The sequence below is a fragment of the Rhipicephalus microplus genome, chromosome 7 (assembly GCF_043290135.1).
Source record: "Rhipicephalus microplus isolate Deutch F79 chromosome 7, USDA_Rmic, whole genome shotgun sequence".
Lineage (NCBI taxonomy): Eukaryota > Metazoa > Arthropoda > Arachnida > Ixodida > Ixodidae > Rhipicephalus > Rhipicephalus microplus.
In genome coordinates, this window is record NC_134706.1 from 9484949 (window position 1) to 9506261 (window position 21313).

Here is a 21313-nt window from a genome sequence, read left to right on the forward strand (position 1 = left end):
TATCTATCTATCTATCTATCTATCTATCTATCTATCTATCTATCTATCTATCTATCTATCTATCTATCTATCTATCTATCTATCTAATGTACTCTTTTCAAATGCAAGGGATGACCAAGCGAACTTGTGCGACATTGAGCATATCTGTCTTCGCATGTGCACTTTACGTTGATCGATTTATACCAGAATTGGTATAGCATCACACATCGGCATGATGAACAAGGCAGGTCCGAGCATATAAATCATGACATGCACGCCATGAACATGATATACACGCCATGTATAACTTGGTGCTCTAGTGGTTGTTTTGTCAACCTTCTATTTTTCGGGAAAGCCGCACAAATATTAAAAATTGGTACATCCCTCACGGCTACTGAAGACTTCGTGGGTCCTCACCACCCACATTTTGCGAAAAGACAAGATTTTTCCTACTGGAGAAAAATTATCATACCTATCAGTGGTCAACCTTGATGCAATGATTGGCTTGTAGTTTTTTTTTTTTTCCAGCTTTTTCACAGATGTCTTGAATAGCAGCGTGAAATACAGGCACCATTGCAAAACACTTCTGTGCATGTTGCACTGTTTCATATTTTACTTTTGTTTGCAGAATTGGCATGTCAGGTTATGTCCATTCTGTGTCAAGCTCAACAATGTGTACCACGTAAAAAATAAGAGCATGGGAGGGTTGTACAATGAGAAGTGACTTAATAGGGAATGTTGCAGGAGTTAGCCTTGGGCAAAGTGCAATTGCTTTCAGCAAGGCTGCTGTGTTCAGACTTGTTTTCCACTTGTTCAAACATTAGTGCCAGACCTTCTCACCTTTATCTCATCACTCCCAACATCGCATTTCGTGCTATACAAATAGGTGCTCGGTCATTATAGTTCTGGCAACTTTTTTTCTCTCCTGTCTGCCGTATTGTCAACGATACTTCCTCAAATAACAGTTAAAAGTTAGCACCAGGCTAGTGTCAGTGTCCTTGTTTTGTCAAAGGCATGTTCTTATCTGCGGTTGGAAACCAGCACATGCACACGACTGTCAACATACCCGTCAATCTCAAACTTGCTACTGGCTCTCGGTCCACCTATTGGTAGCACGACTGCTGGAGAAATTGGGCCGGGTACAATGCACACGTGTCTATGTACACTTTTATTCACAAGTTTTCTTTCTTTTTTGTACCATGGCATGTCCTTTGAAATGAACATAAAGCAGAAAAAAAAAAGCACACGGTGATTCTGTACAGGAGGCCATGTCGGCCGTGCTCACAAAAAGGAAAGTTGACGATACAAACTGTGCATAGCTGCAGGCATGAAGAACTACCTGTTGCACTGACATCGGCACCATTCATTTCAGCCAACAGGCAATGAGGACCAAATGTACTGAAATGTCAACATTTCAGTCTTTTTTTCAAATCTCTTATTGTCAAGTTTTTGCACTAGCATCATTGTTACAGGACAGGGACTGTCATGGCACGGTGAACTTGGCCAAGCTGCGGAATACACTCGCTGCTCGGTGAGGAAGCAACCCAAGGCACTCGATATAGCTCTCGGCAATCTGATATTTGCCTATACGTGCTTTTCCTTTGGGATACCACGCTAGAGTTCAGTGAACAGGTACTCTTCATAGTCTTTCAAAGACAACACCAAAACAAAAACCAACAGAATATATTAGGCTTGCCCGCTAATCTATCAACAGCTCTCCGGTAGTATTTACTAAACTCTGCACTGACTACTACTGCAACCAAACAGAAAGCACCACAAATGGGATATGATATGGCAAAAAAAAAAAGCATACATGCCCTCTACCACACCTTTCCCGAGCAGTTGATCGTAACGTAGTTTAACCGGTACGTATACTTACATTATTTACAGAGAACAATATGCCCTCTCTTTGGATAGGTGGCAGGTGGCTGAAGACCCTATTTTTGCATGTGGCAATGCCTACCAGCAGTGGTATATTGTTAAAAAAAAGCTCACAACAAAAGAGTAGCACATTCAGTTCCAATCCATTCAAAGCACGGGCTTTGCTCCACTTTGAAAAAATGTGGCTGTTCCACACTGAACCACGATGCGGGCAACTGCGCTACCCATTCTACAGACAGCAGGCCCTCACGACGACTTATTACAAGAGACACGCGCAAGTGCAATAAAGAAGGAGAATACTGCTGAGAAACAGCAGCTTGCGTGTCTTCAATGTAGATGAACAGAAAGTAGAGTGTTTTCACTTCTGTATGGTTTATGAACCACCAGTTACACAAACAGAAGACTGAGGGTAAGTCTATTGGAAGAATCTGGCCAACATACTGTCAGCTTATGCACCAAGATAATATACCTTCGTGTTCAATATCCATTGCAGCAAAATAATGTTTCCCAATAAGCGAATCCATTATACCTTATCAGGTAAAATACAACCTCCAAAGGTTTTTCATCAACACAATTGAATTCTTTAGAAGTTTTGCTATATGATCAGCCTATTTTGCACAACTTTCCATGGAACTTAGGCGACCTACAGCCACTTGCAAACCTACATAATATCGCGTCTGGAATTTCTCGCCCTTGCACTGTACAAACTGCTACGCTCTTCTCAGGGTGCCACACTTGGAGAGTGGCAATAAAACAAATGCTCACGTCATGTTGTGCTCAATTTGAGTCTTTGGTCACCCTTGATCCTTATCCACCCTCTATTGTACAAGCGCTTTAGCAGACGTGCACATTCATTCGAGAAGCGTCAAGAAGCACACGCGTCTCATTTAATGTCCTTCGGTGCCTGCTCGTTGCTCCTATCACGGAAAAATCCCGCCTGTGTCCGACACTCGCGCACAGTCACCGTGACCAGGTTGGCAGTCACATCCGTGATGAGTACTTGGTCCACAACTGGACTCTGCTTCTGCCAGAAGTCGGGGATGATGGCAAGCTGGCTGTACTCCGGCTCGGCTACAGCAGGCTCTGTGCTGGCTTCCTTGGGCGGCAGTAGCATGGGAGGAGACGCAGCCTGGCCATTGTGACTGTGCATCGGCTTTCCTTGGGAGACGGCTGATACTGCTGGTTTGCAGACATTCTCGCGGTCACTGCCCGGCTGAGGTGGTGCGCCGTCGCGCCCGTTGAGAACGGGTGTTGCCGACGACACTGGCTGCTGGGGTGCAACGACACCTGTAGCAGGAACGGGGGAGCTGATGGGTACAGCAGTGGGGTGTGTTACAGGACCGACAGAGTTGACAGAATTCGGTGCGGCCTGATGCAGCGATGGCGAACTGGTTGGCAGAACCAGATGCGGTGGCCGCGAGATTCGTGCAACTGTTGCCGGTCCGAGCTGCCCGGTACCCAGTCGGGCGGCTACGGGGGGCACTGCGAGGTGTGAGGCAGGGGGGTGGTTGTGGTGAATGTGTGTTATGCCGGGGCGCGGTGTGATGGGCTTGAAGGCTACCGGCGGCCGCACGGGTGCCCTCACTGGTGGTGAGCCGTTCATGAGCGATGCCACCGTGGTAGAGACAGGAGGCGGCTTGCTGGCTGCACTGATTGTGGGCACCTCCATGGGCCTAGACAACCTTGGCATCTTGCTGGGTGGTTGCTGGGATACGACCGCGGCTTGAATCTGTGGACTAGATGATGTTGGCTTCACATCCAACTTGCGTTTAGTTGTAGTGTCGGGCTTCTTCGAAGCTTCCAGCACCGGTGGGGAAGACAAACACGTCTCAGCCTGGTTCGGCTTAGAGACCGGTGTTGCTGGTTCGCAGCTTTTCTCCAATGATGGCTGACTGGGGGCTGCAGTAACCTGTTTGGACTTTTCTTCCTCCTCTTTTGGGCTCTTAACACTCGCAAGTGTCTTTGGTGGACTGGCTACAGCAACAGCAGGCTTGGCCTTGCTTGATGGCTCTTTAGCTTCGGCTGGCTGCGGCTTCGGCGTCACGGCAGCGGACTGGGGTGCAGGAGCTTGCTGCTGTGGCGGTGTCGCAGATTGTGATGTGGACGCCGAAAGGCGCGACGCAGCCGTTGCTGTGGAGCTGTCTTTCTCCTCTGATGCACCAGGTGATAACACTGGTGGAGGACTGTGTGGTGGAGATACGGCGGGGTTTGTCTCAGTGCTCGAGCTGTTGCCGTGAGGTGTCGCTGGTGCATCGTTGGAGGTGTCATCTTCACTTTTGGCCTTGTTGGAGTCGTGCCGCAAGTCCTGCTGTGGCTCGCTAGTGCTCTGAGGAAAAGCAGAAGAAACAAAAGTTTAGCAGAGAACTGCAGCAAGTCTAGTGTGCACTTACACGAATGACGAGTTAGATAGCAAACACAACTGGCATTAATGACATTGCGCATGTGAGCTATTATACCGCAACGCCATAGCATGATCCACTTTTGGCACTATGGTTAATTACAACCAAAAGAATGAATGTAACACCCCACACAGCATAAGTAATGTAATGGGGCACACAGTATTAGTAATGTAATTTCGCAGTGAATGACATCGATGAGTGTTGACTGATTGATATGTGGATTTTTAACGTCCCAAAACCACCATATGATTACGAGAGACTCCGCAGTGGATGGCTCCGAAAACTTCGACCACGTGGGGTTCTTTAACGTGCACCTAAACCTAACACACGGGCCTACAGCATTTTCCTCTCTAATGAAAATGCAGCCGAGTACTTTAGCCACTACACCACCGCGGCGGGGCACTGATATTGAGTATCATTGCAATTTGCAGACTGCTAAGGTAACAAAAGCCCCGCCGCGGTGGTCTAGTGGCTAAGGTACTCGGCTGCTGACCCGCAGGGCGCGGGTTCGAATCCCGGCTGCGGCGGTTGCATTTCCGATGGAGGCGGAAATGTTGTAGGCCCGTGTGCTCAGATTTGGGTGCACGTTAAAGAACCCCAGGTGGTCTAAATTTCCGGAGCCCTCCACTACGGCGTCTCTCATAATCATATAGTGGTTTTGGGACGTTAAACCCCACATATCAATCAATTAAGGTAACAAAAGTTACAAATCGTGCTTATAATTTAGATTTTCTCTTCATTGTTAATAATTCGAAAGTAAAAATTTTCAGACCATTTAAAGATATTCTGCACATATAGACCTATTCCATTTTTGTGTGCCGTCATTATATGTTGGTTTGTTGTTGTGACGTCGCAGCGCGTAGGCTCCGCCCAGCCAGAAGCCCACTATCACCCTCTACGATCCTGTGACAACTGGCGCAGCAGGTGCAAAAGCTGCTTCAGAGCACGGCGCGCCTGGACGCCTTCTGCATGTCTACGAGCGGTGGCCGCAACAGAAGCTGCAGTGAGCATATGAGCTTTTGACCTGCGGCTCTAGCTTTCAGAACCTTATCAAAACAAGAGGTATCTGAATGGTGATGACATTTCATCGCTGTTGCGGTATTCTACGTCACATGTGTAAATTTTAATTTGTTAATGCAAGAACGACAGACCCCGTTCAGCAAAAAAGGGTACGATATGCAAATGCGCGACGTGAAAATACGTCGCCACGATTCGTTACGATGAATTTTTGCATGCAACAAATGTGCTGAAGAAGTTATTCATGCAAACGACCAGGGCGATCTCTGGGACACTCATCCTCAATACGCTTGCGATAATGCTTCAACTACATGCTGGGGACAATGCTGTTACTTATTATCTGTCAGGTCCGCGGCTCTATTTGTACACTCAAGTCGAGATCGCGAAATGCGTACAAACCGTAAACAGACGCAGCAAGTTTCGCGACTACCGTTTTCCTGTGAATTCTTACGGATACGAAAACCTCGTGAACGCGGCACAGCTAAAACAGCTCTGGCGGTATGTCAGCGCAGCTGAGTGTAAACAGGAAAAGCATATTCTGAGAGTCGGTACTATCATTTGCTGCTGCTTTAATGAACCATGTCCACGCAGAAACACGTGCTTCATGACAGAGTGACACCTTTAATTCACGCGAGTATTGAGAAATATTTTTGACGTGTCTGAGACTTCTGCAGTTGCATCAACAATGGCAACTGTGAAAAATTCTTCGCATATGGCAATGCTACTCACAGTATTAATGTGCTTTCAGGTAAGCATGCTCGCTATGTCGATATCCACACAAGGCTTATTCCAAAAAATGCGGGGTGGCATAATACAATGACAAATGCTTGACAGAGCTAATTGTTTTTGCTGGGTAAGCCACTCCAAAACATAGCCGGCGTTGGCCACCATAGCGAAAGAAAGTTTCCTCGCGGCTAATCTTTTTGCGGCGGTGTTTGTAAAAAAAAAACCGAAAAAATAAAAGGGACCTAGTCCTCCTTTCTTGTGCTTTCCCGCCTGTTAACTGTGACGGCTCGTTGATACACTGTTTTTTATCCTTTGCACATCAACAAACAACAGACGCACCAGCGAAAACACAGCAGCAACGGTAGGCACGGCTGCAGACTACTATGCAAAACCAAATGCCAGATGACAAGGCTATGCGATCTCCGAGTATAGATTCTTGCGAAGTGAGAAGGAGTGCCCGTGTTCAGAACCCGCTGCATGTCTTATGACCTCTACAAGCGGTCTCGTCAGAAGAAACCTACTCGAAGGCTATGTTTTGTTACTGCGATCTTCCCGGTAATTGTGCCCCATTTTTCATATGAAAAATTTTTGTCGCTCAAGAATACTGAAAAAAGAAGTGCTCATTCGTTCCTGGTATAACATGCAAATGGTGAATGAAATATTGTAACTGTGGTACGTATGCGTAAAGTCTTCAATATCTAAAGAAGAAACTATTAGCATGACATTGCCCGAAATTTGATATATAGTCAGCACAGCCACAGCCTCTACAGTGCCGTGGAGGAACCAGCACTGCAGTACTGTATGTGCACGCACAAGCTTTCGTGCCGTATTCTCGTTCGCGCTATGCTTCTTCAATCGTCTGCTTTGTCTTCTGCGTGCCACATGTGTGGGCAACTCTCTGGTTTCAAAAGTGAGTGTTATAAAGGTTTTTCAGTTACAAGCTCCACCTGCAGGTGTCCTTGTCCCACACAAAGAATACTCCATTTACGACTGCATTTGACTACTTTGGCGACATGACAAACCTACACCTAGAGCCTCGTAGAAGAGTTTCTTACACCCCGAGGGCACGCGAAGCACTATGGGAAAAGTGTGCACGCCGAGAGAGGCAACTGTTCCGGCATGCATGCTGCTCAGTGGCACCATGCGAGCACGAAACGAAAAGAACGCGCCGCCACTTGTCGGGTATTATTAAATCCTGAACACTAGATATGTCTGAACGCACCAGCATGTATCTATACACATGAAATGTGAAAGGAATAATGCAGTCAGCGTACGTATCAATGGGTGGATGAGCTGAGCGGCACGCGAGTTGTTCGTACTACGCTATTGAGTACAGATACGTGTAGTCAAAACATGCTGTCGGGAGGGATGCGAGGTAGAACATTGAGTTCATACTTATTCAATGAATAACTGCTCACAAGGCGCTATGGCATATAATACCTTCGCGGCGTGATTGGGCAGTTTAACGCCAAACTGCGGAGAAGTGTTACAGGATGATTTCATTTTTATTTCAAGTATACGAACAGCGCAGCCTAAAAGTAGTTACAGCGTAACTACGGATGCAAAAACAAGGACAGGAAAGAGCGTCGACTTTTAACAATGATTTAATAGAGGAGTGGTGTACATATATAAGTGAAAAAAGAATGGGCATGCGTGGAAGGATGCAGTTAACCACTTCGATACAATGTCGGCAAAACTCGTGCCACTTGTTGATTGAGCTGGAAGCCAGTACACAGTTTAAAAATGATCGAGATATGCAACAGCACGAACTGATGCCTCTGAGCTGCTCGGCTAGTGCAACAATGGGCAGGTGGAAATAGGCCGTCGCAGCCAATACTGAAGTCAATGAGTGAATCACGCAGAAACATATTGCACCTTGCCATCTTCACTTCATCTGAGAGGCGCTGGCACGCTGCACACGGAAAGCTAAAGCACGAGGCCTGTGCGCTCGTCGCGATGACATACTAACTTTGCCCATGAGCGCTTGCACACTCATTGGCGGCACTGTGTGCTTGATTGATTATTTTGTGGGGTTTAACGTCCCAAAACCACCATTGATTATGAGAGACGCCGTAGTGGAGGGCTCCGGAAATTTCGACCACCTGGGGTTCTTTAACGTGCACCCAAATCTGAGCACACGGTCCTACAACATTTCCGCCTCCATCGGAAATGCAGCCGCCGCCGCAGCCGGGAATCGAAGCCGCGACCTGCGGGTCAGCAGTCAAGTACCTCAGCCACTAGACCACCGCGGCGGGGCAACTTTGTGCTTGAAAAAGGCCTATTTAGACAGGTGTTCGCTTTACAGATTTTCTGTCGTAAACTTCAGCTTCCCGACACTTCTGGGCAAAATTATGACATCACTGCCGTGCCATACGTAGTACTTCAAGTAGCAATGTTAACCTCTTATTTTGTAATTAGCTGAGGAAAAGTAGTTATGGTTACAAGAGAAACAACCTAACACGATTCACGGGGCTGAGCTTGTATTTATTGTTGGATTTTAACAAAGTACAGTTGCTTCGACAGGCCACTGCTAACATGGTTCAGACTTTGGTTGCCACTGCCTGGAGAGTGACCAGATTTTGGGGCTACTGCTTTACTCCTCCAGCTACAAATATAGAAAATGCATGGTTCTGCAAATTTGACCTTGAAGCTCAGCCAAGGTCAATGCCTGCGCAGGGGTGTGTGGGAATGCCTTGGGTTACTGAGAAGCTTTCACAGCGTGGCACAGGCTTCACCACAGGAAACTAGTATGTTTTGCCGCCGTGTCAGAAGTGGTGCTGTGATCATGCGGTGGGGCCCCCTGGCACACGATAGTGTGTCCAAGAGTACATTGCGCATATTGTAGTTACTAATAAGTGTAAATGATACCTGTCAATTTCTGAACGAGTACAACACAAGGCCTACACTACGTGGTCATAGGAAGCAAACCTACAGAGCTCATTGATTTAGAAAACCTGGTAATTTGGACGTCTTCTCTGGTCTCTGCAAACATATTTATTGTGTAGTGGCATTTACCCTCATTTATCTAGTCGCATTTGACCGCAACCTGGTCAATTCAGATGATCCTAGGAGGCGCCATAGTGCCACAAAGGATAAAAAACTGCGTTTTCAAACAACCTGAACGGCTGCTAGTCTCCAGCTTGGCGCGGTCGTTGTATAAAATTTTACCACAATTGCACTGTTGGTGGCCAACGCTTCAGCAGCTCTGGCAAAATCGTTTAGTTCCCGCTTTCCTTTGGGGTCTTCAGCCACGGTCATTTTGTGATCTAATTTGTGAGTGACTGAACTTGTGGCTTTTACGCTGCTAATATGTTAAAGGGGGATTGATAAGCACAGACAGGTGTGCAACAAGTACTGCCTATCGCTCTGATATATTAAAGCAAATTAAGAAAATTTTATAAAGTTTCGCAAGTTGCTTGAATGGGGATTTCACTATAGGTTTTGTGAATTTGGCAAGAAAATACAATGCCGTTCTAAAAACAGTAAAAATTAAATTTGACTTTTTATTCTTTATGGAATATTTGCAAAAAAGTTGTATGCAAAACAGTTATTTCTAGTTAACTCTTCTAGTCATGTACATGTGCCCAGGGTATCCTTGTAAACCAAAATAATGATTGTAGACATGACCATTCTTTTGTTAAAAATATAAATGTTTGGCGACTATAACTTTAGTACTTAAGCTTTTGTGAAAGATGCAGTTCTGATGGCAACAACAGTCTTTTGCTTTAGGAAAGGCGCATGGTATTCAGAAGAAAGTCGCAAAAGATTGCATCGATAGCTTCGGCAGTTTCAGAGAAAATGTTTCCTTTCTGACGAAAAATATTGTTTGGAGAAAACGGCATTTAAAGGTAGAGTTTGTGTGGTGTAGTGGCGAGATCAGGCATGTTTGGGCCATTTTCAAAGGCTTTCCTCTGCACGTAAATACTCATCACTTCGTGGAACCACTTCCCAGTAACGCTGGAATATTGTGCCATGAAAATTGAAAAATTGCATTTTTAGTCGTCTTTGCCGTCCATCCCCACTTTAATTAGTGCAGGATTCATGCATTAATCACAAAAATCAATTAATGTAGTAGAGACTTCATTTTTTTTCTCAGTACTTTTGATAAGTTGACCGCTGGTTAAATCATTTTTTAGTTTTACAAAATCCAAATTAACAAACTCGCTGCATACGCAACTGTATAAATGTTGACCACAGACTAACAAGACTAGATTGCAAGAAAGTCACATGCTGATGCCACTCGCAACACAACAGGGAAATACCCGATTCCATTCTCTCACATCAACACCGGGTGACATTCAACTGGGGAAATGCACATGCTAGGGCATTGAACACAGCCATAAGCATTTCTTGTATACGGCTGTCCTATTTACCTCACGGACATGTGTTGTCAACTTTCAGCTGACTTTGGCATACTCCATAATGGCTTGCCAATACAGGGTAAAGCTTAACAACACATTGTGTGGGGATATCGTAGTGCAGAGTTTGATCCACGAAGCATTCCGCATACAAGGGGGCTAATAATTGCACCGGCACAATTCTTGTTGCAATTCCCCCATCATTCTCTAAAAAAAAAAAAGAAACCCCCCTCCCTGGACAAAGATGAGCATGCCTGATGGCCTATTTCAAATATATAAACGGTTGACTGACAATGACACTAAACACCCCACCTATTATTCAGCGCTGCTAACTGGGGAGGATGGACCGAACTGAACAGAGACAAAGGAGACAGTTCACGGGTCAAAGTGCTGCGTCCTCCGTAATTCGTGTGCAAACTTGCCCCTAATCAATGATTAACCTAGCCATACAGAGAGCATTCGATTCGAGCCCACGCAAGCACAAACAAATGTCAATTACAGGTCTCAAACGCTTACAGCACAGATCGCCCAACTGGCAACGCGAGATACTCACGTGACTTCGTTCTTTTTTAGACTTCGGGCCTCGCTTGCCTGGTCCAGAATCTCTCTGACTGAAAGAACAAAAAACGAAGTTCTGGTCAGCGTAAATGCAGCACAACAAAACGCATTGACGTTTAGCAGGGACTCACACGAGCAAAGGGCGGGATCGAAGTCGCATGCTGACGCCACCCGCGACACAACAGGGAAATACCGGAATCAATTCCTTGACGTCAACACGCGGCGACGTTCGACGGGGCGTCAATCCGGCGAATCGACTGTGCGGCCGGTTGCAGAAAAGCGGAATCAACGTTTCAACTCTTCCGCAACGTGGTGGCCCCCCTCACGAACAAGTTTGGAAAGTCTACACGAGTCTATGGCTTTGTCGTGTCAACCGGTAGAACTTGTCACGTGCGTCCGTCGGGATGACACTTCCCTAAACATGGAAGAGTGGCGCTGCGATCGTGGGCAATTTGTCGCGGCAGGTCCGTGGAACGGCCACACAACGGAAGCATTTTCGCGGCCACGCAACAGACAAAACGGCTTCGTCAAGGCATGCGAACGGGCGGGAAGTGATAAGAAGAATGACAACGAGCGGCGACGTAAAGTGGGTAGTGAGGGGGCCACGGGCAGCAGCCATTTTGAGAGAGATTGTGGCGCGCGACAATCGTAAACAAACAAAAAGAGAGAGCTCATGGAAAGAGCCACTGGGAAAGAAGGGAGGCGCGAGGAAGGGAACCGGTCCTGCGGGCGCGGAGGAGAGGTCGGCACCGCCGTCCTCCTCGCCACAGTCGCCCAATGAAATAGCCTCTCACCTGCTCTCGAAGGCTTCCAGCAAACGGCCATCCAGAATGTTTTCCTCGGGCTCCCAGGTGTTGTATCTGCGGTGAAAATGACAGACCGGCGGTGAAAAATCTTAGCGGTCGAAAATAAAGCAGCTTCAGCTCGAACAGGCAACGCCCGAAGGCAAACAGGAAGGGGGGACGAGGGGAGGGGAGCCCTGCAGCCGTCACAACGGCGCGAGAAAAACATGGTGGCGCGGCCAGTAAGTTCGGCTGCAACAACACGCAGGGCAACGAAAATCCAACATCGCACCGACAGCTCGCAACATGCGCGCAAAGGCGATGCGACGGCGCTTTCACACTCACTTGTGACTCCAGCCACGCCACTTCACGTAGTACTCGACACGGCCCTGCAAGAAAAAAGAAACGATCGCAAGATCAGTACACGCGTACGGGGCCCACCATCACGCATCCCGCCCTGCCGAGTCGCGAAGCTTGTTCGTTGCCAGCGACAACGCACCTTTCGAATTCGCTTCTTCTGTATGCACTCGGCGGCGAAGACGCGCTCGCCGACCGACGAGAGCTCCATGACTTCGCAGCCGTGCTCGGAACGCGGTGTGCGACGTAGTTCGCTCTGTCGCTCCCGGCTCGCTTTGTGGATGGCTTCGCGCATCCCAGCAGGCACCGCGCTCGTTCTGCTGACGTCACTCGTGACGCTGGCGTAAAAGCAAAACACGAAGAAAAAGACGCGAGACGCGTCTCGCCATCTAGCGGCGCTAGCAAAAACCATCGCTGACAATAAACGTTTTTTTTTTTTTTCGCGTCGGCTGTTTTGTCTCTGTTGTTACGAAGCGCGCTGTACTTGATAGATACACGAAGAATGAAAGAGCGATGTTGTTTAACTTTGTAGCGTTGTTCGTCGCCAAGACGTGGTATCGAGAGACCACGAAAGGTCATTCGCTCGATATCGAATGTTCTGGAAAGGTTCTCGAGCGATCCGGAAGATGAGGAGGATAGCGCAACGTTGTGAGCTGTCGGAGAAACAACTGCGCCGCATTTCGTACGATCTTCGCCGGAGGGCTGCTTGATTTGACGGGGCTACTTTTTCGGACTCTTGATTTTGCGGGCATACATTGGTTATGATTACATTAAGCGAGACACATACATTTCGTTATAATTTTGAGACTACAACATGATCCAGCACGCCGAAAAACTTATTCAGTAATAATATATTTAATTTAAACATGCGGAAGCATTGGTAACGAAACGCGAGCAATATTAACAAGTGATAAATACGCGCTTTACGTGCTAACATATTAAAACATTGCATAAGAAAAGCAGCATTGCGAAGATTCGTCAAGTTACGAACACCAGAAACAATATATCATGACCATGCTCGTTATGGAGCTTTATTCGAACTAAGAAAGAATTTTTTTTAAAGCGCAGATGAAAAATTGTGAATGAAAAATGATTCTGCAGCTCAAAGAAGAGTACCGATTACTGTGTTTTCAGTTTGTCTATTTAACATGCCCGTGTCATGAAGTTGGTTTTGTAAGCCTACGTGATGTAATCTCGTGTTTACTTATCTAGAGGCCAAAATAAACATAGCCTTCTCAAAGGCCGCTTATATCTGTCTGGCAGGGATACAATGCTTATTAAGTCTGGCTCCTCCGAAGTAGGCTAATAATTGATCGGTTTAAAACCACCATACCATTATGAGAGACGCCATAGTAGAGGAGCCCGGAAATTTCAACAAGCTGGGGTTCTTAAGCCTGCACCTAAACCAAAGAACACAGACCTCTAGCGTTTTCGCCTCCACCGAAAATGCATCCGCCCTGACCGGGATTCGTACCCGCGACCTGCAGTCCATCAGTCGGGCACCGTAGCTCAATTTGCGAAGCGTACTTGATTGATTGATTGATTGATTGATTGATTGATATGTGGGGTTTAACGTCCCAAAACCACGAAGCGTACTTGAGGCAAACGATGCCCACGCTTGGTAAGGGCGCGGTACTTTATGTGAAGTAAAAGAGTTCGCAGTTGAACAAACCATGCGTACCTGTAGTACGTTTGTATTGTCTGGCGACATGACGATTTCACAGTGACCGTGATGCAGAGGGCGTCTAATTGCCTACGGAAGACATTTAGCACGAATTGGACAATACACGCTTTGTTGTTTTGTTTTGTCTCCTAAAAAAAGCTTGGCTCATACCCACATTATTTCTATTGTTTTTTTTTCTTTCTCTTTACCTGGCAGTGTTGCAATGCCGTTCTGTTGTCTGTTGATGTACAGAAAACCCACTTCCGCAATAGTCCAAATCGAGCTGCAGTATGTACAAATAAACAAATAAGAGAAGGTGATGTTTCTGAACAGTCCTTACTGTTTGGGACTGTAGAACTGAGTAAACGTTAACAATTTTCTTTTTGGCAAAAAAAAAAAAAAATGTGCTTCTGTTACACTTTATGGAAAAAAGAAAAGCACCGTATATATATATTTTTTTAGCTTGATAGACATAACGTCGGGCCATGGCGCGCATGACTGTCTCTGCATTAAGTGAACTTAATATTTTGTGAACATTCAAGGGTGGTCTCAGATTCTTTGGAGATACCACATCAGATACTATGCCACGGTGGGGAGGGGGTAGGTTTGAGATTATCCTAACATTTAGCAGACCATTCTTTTGAAGCGTGCCATTTACTAATAATCCTTCCATCTGTCATTATGTGATTTCCGCTAGCCTGCTTTCATTCATTATAAAAAAAGAGGATGTAAGCAGAAAATAGAAAAAAAGGAGAAAGAAATGAAAAGAAATGAGAAAAAATAGAAATAAAGATAAAAAAATAGAAGAATGGAAACGAGGGAAAGTGAGAGAGGAGCGAAGAAAGAAAAAAACCGAAGAGAAAAAAAAGAGGGCTTCCCACCGTACTTCACGGTAATCTTTACCACAATTAATATTCGATAAGTAATGAACATATATTTTGAAAAAAAAAAAAGCTTTGTAATACAACACATTAAAAATGGCTGGGTCAGGTCAATTCCACAATATGATCTACTAGCACAAGTGCACAGTGATATTCAAAATACCTAAAGACGAGTACATACGCCTTCCTGGAAAACGTAGCACTAGATTGAATCATGATGCCCCCATTGAACCTTTTAGCACTCGCACAGACATCTTTCGGTGGTCATTTTTTCCCGGACGCTATAGAACAATGGAATTCTTTAGCCCAACATGTTATTACTGGTACCGATGTGCAAACTTTTGACAGAGAAATTGATGCTTATTTTGGTAATGGTTGAAGCACTGCCCATTCTGTTTTCCCGTGTTTATTGCTTAGTGATGTTCTGTTTGTACTCATATTGTACTCCCTCCCTGTTATGACCCTCAAGCGAGGGTTGACAGTATTATTAAATAAAAAAATAAAAATCAACTTTTTATATATATTGCCTAGTCTTCCTTATTTATGTATTTATTTTCGTAATCGTTCAACATTGTGGAAATTATCTACTAAATTTAAAACTACGACATCCTGGCCAATCCCCCAGAGTGGGTATCGCGCCATATTCTGGAAGGCACAAACAAACAAACAGGCTGTCCAGCTCAGCACTTCCTTCGGGCTCGGAACCACTAGGGCGAAGCTGTCTTTATCCACAAAGCTTCCCCCCATATCCCAAGCGGGAGCATATGGAAGTTCCTGGCAAGAATGGAAACACTGGAAAAACCGAACAAATGAGGCAACGCTCTTTGCGCATATGGGGCGTAGCATGGATATTCTTCTCTTGCGAATAAAATCGGTTGCGCTTTTTTCCCCATACGCTGCTTTCTCCTGCTCAGGTGCTGCTTAGGTGCCTGATTATTTAACGGCGAATCGTTCCTATAGTGAGTAGATACAGAAAAATATCACCACCATAAGCGGGTGTGTGCCGCAGAAACTGGATAAGTCCCACTACCCAGTACTATAGTCCAATAAAAATGGAAGAACGCAACGGTTAATCCACCAACCGATGACCCCGAGTACGCGTACAACGAAGGAATACTGAACAATGGCAAAGGCTTCGGCACCTGCGAGAAGACCGCGAAGTGATGGACGGTTTACGCCGATCACGACGTGTCCGTGTCGTGTGTGTGTGTCCGTGATTTAACTATAGAACCTATCTGCGCTGAGAATCAACGTAGAACAAAAAAACCCTGATTCGAAATTGTAGGCGCAAGGAAGACGACGGACGAAAAGGGAGACAAACACATGCACGAATCGTGCAATACCAACACGCCCAGTTGTGTACTCGGCTTCTGACCCGCAGGTCGCGGGTTTGAATCCCGGCTTCGGCGGCTTCGTTTCCGATGGAGGCGGAAACGATGTAGGCCCGTGTGCTCAGATTTGGGTGCACGTTAAAGAACCCCAGGTGGTCGAAATTTCCGGAGCCCTCCACTACGGCGTCTCTCATAATCATACGGTGGTTTTGGGACGTTAAAGCCCACATATCAATCAATCAACACGCCCAGTTGTTCACTTTCACGAAATATCAACTATAGTTAAAGTCCATCGCAACGACCTAGAAGCAACCGCAACCAGATTAGTTCCGCAGAGTTGATGCTGATGACCTCGGACGGATGGCGCTCACCCACAGAGGGGGATGGGCCAAGAGCCGGGCGGCAGCATACTGAAATGAAACTAAAATGAAATTAAAGCCAATCTGTAAAATTAGTTGTGTGATAATACTGCCAATAAAAAAAAATGTTTGCTGAGCAAGCGGTCAAACTATCTCTTGTTCCTGACAGACATCGCTACGAATTACAAACTAAACATCTGGAAAGGTTATTGGGTTCACTAGCACGGTAATCTTTTAGTTGCGTTGATGTAATCAAACACAGTGGAGCATATATCCCTGTGGCAGTAACCAAATGAAGTGCCGCCAAGTGAGTTGTCCAGTTTCGCTGTTTCAAGGCTTGCGGGGCAAACTTCTCCAGCTTCTTTCACAAATTCTATGCTTCAATATTTCCCACGAAATATTTGTTTCTTCGAGAAACCTCTCAAAGGCTGCAATTTTACACGAATAGCCATCTTTGTGACATGCTGTCCACCCTTCCCACTTTAAACCTCCTCCTATTGGTATTCAGGTAACCGCTGTTTGCATTGTGGGTGCATTATATAGTGATGTGAAACACGTTGCGATTATATATGCAGATCTAACCAACTTTTATTTATTTATTTATTTGTCTAGTCGTAATGCTAACCTTCTCTCGAGTGTCGTTACAGGGAGAGTGCGGGATTTAATTGCACGAATATAAAGTCAAGAAAAGCATTTGTAGAATAACATTTTAAATATATATAGCACACTTGTCGAAGAAACACAGTTAGATACATTGGCATCTCATGGCGTTGGCAACAGGCCACTTATCACTTATGGAACATTTGTAAGAAAACAGAGTTACACACAGAAGCACTAATAAGCTATACAGTCGGAGCGGAATTCGTATCAAACCAACCTCAAAATTACTGACTTTTTTTTTGCGATAGGAGGGCTTCATGATTATAAAAATCCGGCTGTGAGTTTCGAAAATAATGGAATGCTCATGACGCGTACGCATACTGCTGCGAAAGAATAGATCGCTGAACAGTTCCGCGAAGTTTCTAGCCGTGTTCTCGAAATAAGCCAGTGGACATTGACTCTAGCGCGCCTAAAGTTCACATCGGGCGTTGGTTTTTAAAGTGCTCTTTCGGCGTGGTCTTTAAAGCGCGTGAAAGAAAACACAAGCGTCATTACTTAAAGCCATGAAAAATTCGCACTTAAGAATAACAACGAGAAAACCTCGACGAATCTCGCGTATCTCGAACGTTCATGAACCCTTTTGAAACCATGAACTGACACGCTCATCAACATGCCTTGGTTCATGACGCAGTGCTGTCAAGGGGGGGCAAATAACCAAATAATACTTAAAACAAAAAGGAGTAGTGGGATAAGCAGTATGAACAGTGGAAGTGCCTCAGACAGGCTGGCCGACGTTCCGATAGGAGGACCTATCTTTCTCGAAGGTGCCTCGTCATCCTTGGCGTGTCAGTCTTAAGGGGGTGGTGGTGCGTCTCCCTGTTGATAATCGCCACCCGCAAAGATTTTTTCCTTTCCAGACGGTGATTACCAACAAGGACGCGCGTTATCACAGGAGATGATCGTCAATACTGACCCCCTTAAAAGTGACACGCCAAGGATGACAAGGCACCTTTGACAAAGATAGGTCCTCCTATCGAATCGTCGGCCAGCCTGTCTGAGGCACTTGCACTGTTCATTCTGCTTGTCTCAATCAGTGTTTGCATCTGTCGGTTTCTATCTTGATCTAAGACAAATAGTGTTACAAAAGGAAATACTTCTTTACGATGATGTGGTTATGTGTACAAATGCTTAGTCAGGCTAAAAACCTTAAACATCTGGCGCCAAGCGTTTATCTTGAAAATATACTGAAAATTGGACTATTTCCTCGAAGGGAACCCTGACGGGATGCGAAGCAGCAGTGATGCGCAGCGGATGGCGTCTTGGGTTCGAAGAAATTCGTTCGAAGAGATGGCTGGCGTAGGTATAGTAGGTGACACGTAAAGGCACGTTTCAACGCGTACGGTAGGCGCGCGTCAGGTTTACAGCGCGTGAACCGACGAGTCGGCGGTGTAGCGAGCGGTGGGCGAACGGAGGAGGCGGCAGCTGCTGAAGCCGCAGTGAGCGCGTAGCAGGCAAGGGAGAGAGTGACGTCAGCGCGCACTGCGAGGGAAGCGTGAAGTCACTGCGCAGAAGTGGCGTGACCTACTTAGCACCGCGCCAACCCCTGCGGCGCGTTTGTATGGAGGGACAGCGTTACACAGGCCAGTCAAAGCCGCTTCGCATCTAAAAAATTCAGAAGGTTGAAACACAAGCTTACAAGACGTTTCGGATTCTATGCGGGAGTTGAAATGTCTTTTAGGTTTGTCTTTTTACCTTGTTTGGTGTTTTATTTGACGAAATCCCTTTGAGTCTGCAGTGAAATCAGGCTCTTGACTAAGATACTGCTCCTAATCAGTTCTTTCCACCGACGGACTTCATCACATAGTTTCATTAGTCAAATTAAACAGCTTTGTAATGTCAGATATTGAAGACAGTATTTTCGTCATATTGCCACTAATTAAAATATTTAACAACTTGCACAAAGGTCTGGACAAAAATGGACCTCGCATGGCGGAAGCGTCAAGTAGGCCTGCTGGTGCCATAATTATAATGAAAGACGAAGCAGCTGCCCTAAAATTGGCTCGATATGGTTTTTCCTTTGATGGTGAATTACTACCTTGCTAAAAAATGAAAGAAAATAGTCGCCTAATTCATTAGGGGCACCGAGTTGGTTTTCAGACTTGCCATGGTCTACAACAAACCAACCAACCAACAAACAAAACAATGTATCAGTAGCTAGTATCGAAGAGGTCAATTCTCAATCTTCATTCGAAGCAAAGCTCATGAAATCATGATATTCTTGTTCTGATGACGTCACGGGAGCTGCGGGTTCGGTGAAACGAAAGGTAACGGTAGAGTTAGTGAGTGTGAACTATATTAAAGTGCCGAGAAGAAATAAAGTGGTGCCAAATGCCCCGCTAATTGATTCGGTGGCTCCACCCAGGTCGGGACTGGTAGAAAGAAGTGTGGCAGCTTGGTTTAGTTGGTATGGCATGACGATAGTTATAGCGCGAGAACAAAACGACGACACAGAGACAAGAAGGACACGAAAGACACGAGCGCTCGTGTCTTTCGTGTCCTTCTTGTCTCTGTGTCGTCGTTTTGTTCTCGCGCTATAACTATCGTCATGGTAGACAGAGTTTTTCGATGATGCTGCGGGCCCTCTGGACAGCCTTGAGCTCAGCGGTGAGCTCTGTGCTTCGAAGGACGGAGTATTGGGCCCTGTGCTAGGCTGCCAGGGATCCACCGTTCGATGAACATCTTGCAAGCTCCTCCTCGGCGACGGCCCTGGCCCGCTGGACGGCCCACTCCTGGTCTTCGGGGCTGAGGAGGGTGGCTTGCCATCGCTCAGCAAAGTGCCCCGCTTCAGAGGGTCCTTCAGGCAATGTCGCGTTCTCTCGTGGCCTATATTCATTCTGAATGACAGGGCGTGCTAACACCGACACATGAAGGAAGTCAGCTATAGGGCACCATTAAGCCCTACTAACAACTAAGATACTTCTGATATTTTTTTTTACATTGTCGAGAAAGTAAGTGTGCGCAAAAATGTGATGAATGCGCAGTTTTGTACCGGCATATATGAATTAAAAAAACTTGTCGCATGATTGAGGCATGACATATCAAGAATAGTATTAGCGCATGCATGAGCCAAGTGTCGATTATCTTGCATAAAAATTAAATCAAATGCCTTGACAGTTTTATTTCTCGCATACACCCACGCGTTTCATATTGATAGTTTCGATCTTTCGATATTGCAAGGCCCGTGTGCTCAGATTTGGGTGCACGTTAAAGGACCCCAGGTGGTCGAAATTTCCGGAGCCCTCAACTACGGTGTCTCTCATAATCATATGGTGGATTTGGGACGTTAAACCCCACAAATCAATCAATCTTTCGATATTGCACGTGCAACCGCAAATGAGTTATCGCGCCTTCTTTTTTTTGCGCTGTTGTGAGCATCTGCAGTTGTTAGTAGGCGTTTGTGGTACGCGTCCTGACTTTTTTTTCTTGCGTCCCTGTTTCACAACTTGTGCAGCTCTCTGTTAATCTAAGGTCCATCTTCGTTTCTTGCGCTTTCCCACAACAGGAGCGTAGCCAGAAATTTTTTACGGGGGGGGGGGGGGTGTTCAACCATATATACTTTATGTATGCTTGTGCGTGCGTTTGTATGTACGCGTGTAGATATACACAAGCAAAATTGGGCGAGGCGAGGTGTTCGCAGAAAGAAAAAAAATGGCCCCGTATCTGCATGTAATCTGCAAATGTCGTCGAAAGATATGTGGAGAGAGTGAGCGAAACGTTTATTTGATGTTCTGCGCAAGAAAATAGGTGAATGGTATTCCAGAGGCGCTGCGATATAGAGTGCCTCGAGCGGGCAGTGGAGGCTCACGAGCGCATCAAGTCACGTCACACGTGAGACATGAGCGCCATCTGGCAGTTTTTTTTTTGGAAAACAAAGCGCGTGGCCGTGCGCGCCCGTCTCAGAGGTGGATAAGGTGTAGAACGCGAGGCGACGGGTAGGTGCCACCACCATCTCGTCTTAGCAAAACTCCGTGTAGCAAAGCGTTGGAAACAATACCCGCTCCGCCAAGCGTTGCATCGTAAGCGCAGCGTGATAAGCGCTATACGGCTCTTAATATTGCTTATGTATGCCTTTTCTAGTAAGAGATGCATATGCAGAATATATGCGTGTTGTTATGGTGGCCCAGACATGCGCAGTAATTGCTTTTTAATTGACAATTGCACAAGTATGAACGCTCAACCTTGAGCAACATTGGTGGTCGCTGTGGATAGGGTCGTACCCGGTGCCGGTAAGAGCGGACAAACAGACAAATGTACAGACGGACAGACCAAAATTTTTGCGTCGAAGGTCCCCAATAAAGACTATCGTCTTAAAAAAAAAAAAAGAAACATTGGGGGGTCTTTTTGGTGTCAGGGTGGTGACAT

At 46.0% G+C, this 21313-nt stretch overlaps 1 protein-coding gene across 1 annotated transcript; it reads right to left on the bottom strand.

Moving 5' to 3' along the window:
- Positions 1-1996: 1996 nt before the first annotated feature.
- Positions 1997-12388, bottom strand: LOC119180364 (uncharacterized). The gene is made up of 5 exons (XM_037431554.2): positions 12200-12388; positions 12046-12089; positions 11713-11778; positions 10914-10971; positions 1997-4186 (listed from the first exon to the last, which is right to left on the bottom strand). The coding sequence occupies exons 1-5, from the start codon at positions 12350-12352 to the stop codon at positions 2744-2746; spliced, it is 1764 nt and encodes a 587-aa protein (XP_037287451.2). The 5' UTR covers positions 12353-12388; the 3' UTR covers positions 1997-2743.
- Positions 12389-21313: the final 8925 nt, after the last annotated feature.

Coding starts and splice junctions, on each gene's coding strand:
- LOC119180364 (XM_037431554.2), bottom strand. CDS start 12,352: ATGCGCGAAGCCATCCACAAAGCGAGCCGGGAGCGACAGAGCGAACTA. Junction 12,090..12,199: donor AGAAGAAGCGAATTCGAAAG/GTGCGTTGTCGC, acceptor TTTTTCTTGCAG/GGCCGTGTCGAGTACTACGT. Junction 4,187..10,913: donor CTAAAAAAGAACGAAGTCAC/GTGAGTATCTCG, acceptor GCTTTTCCTCAG/AGCACTAGCGAGCCACAGCA.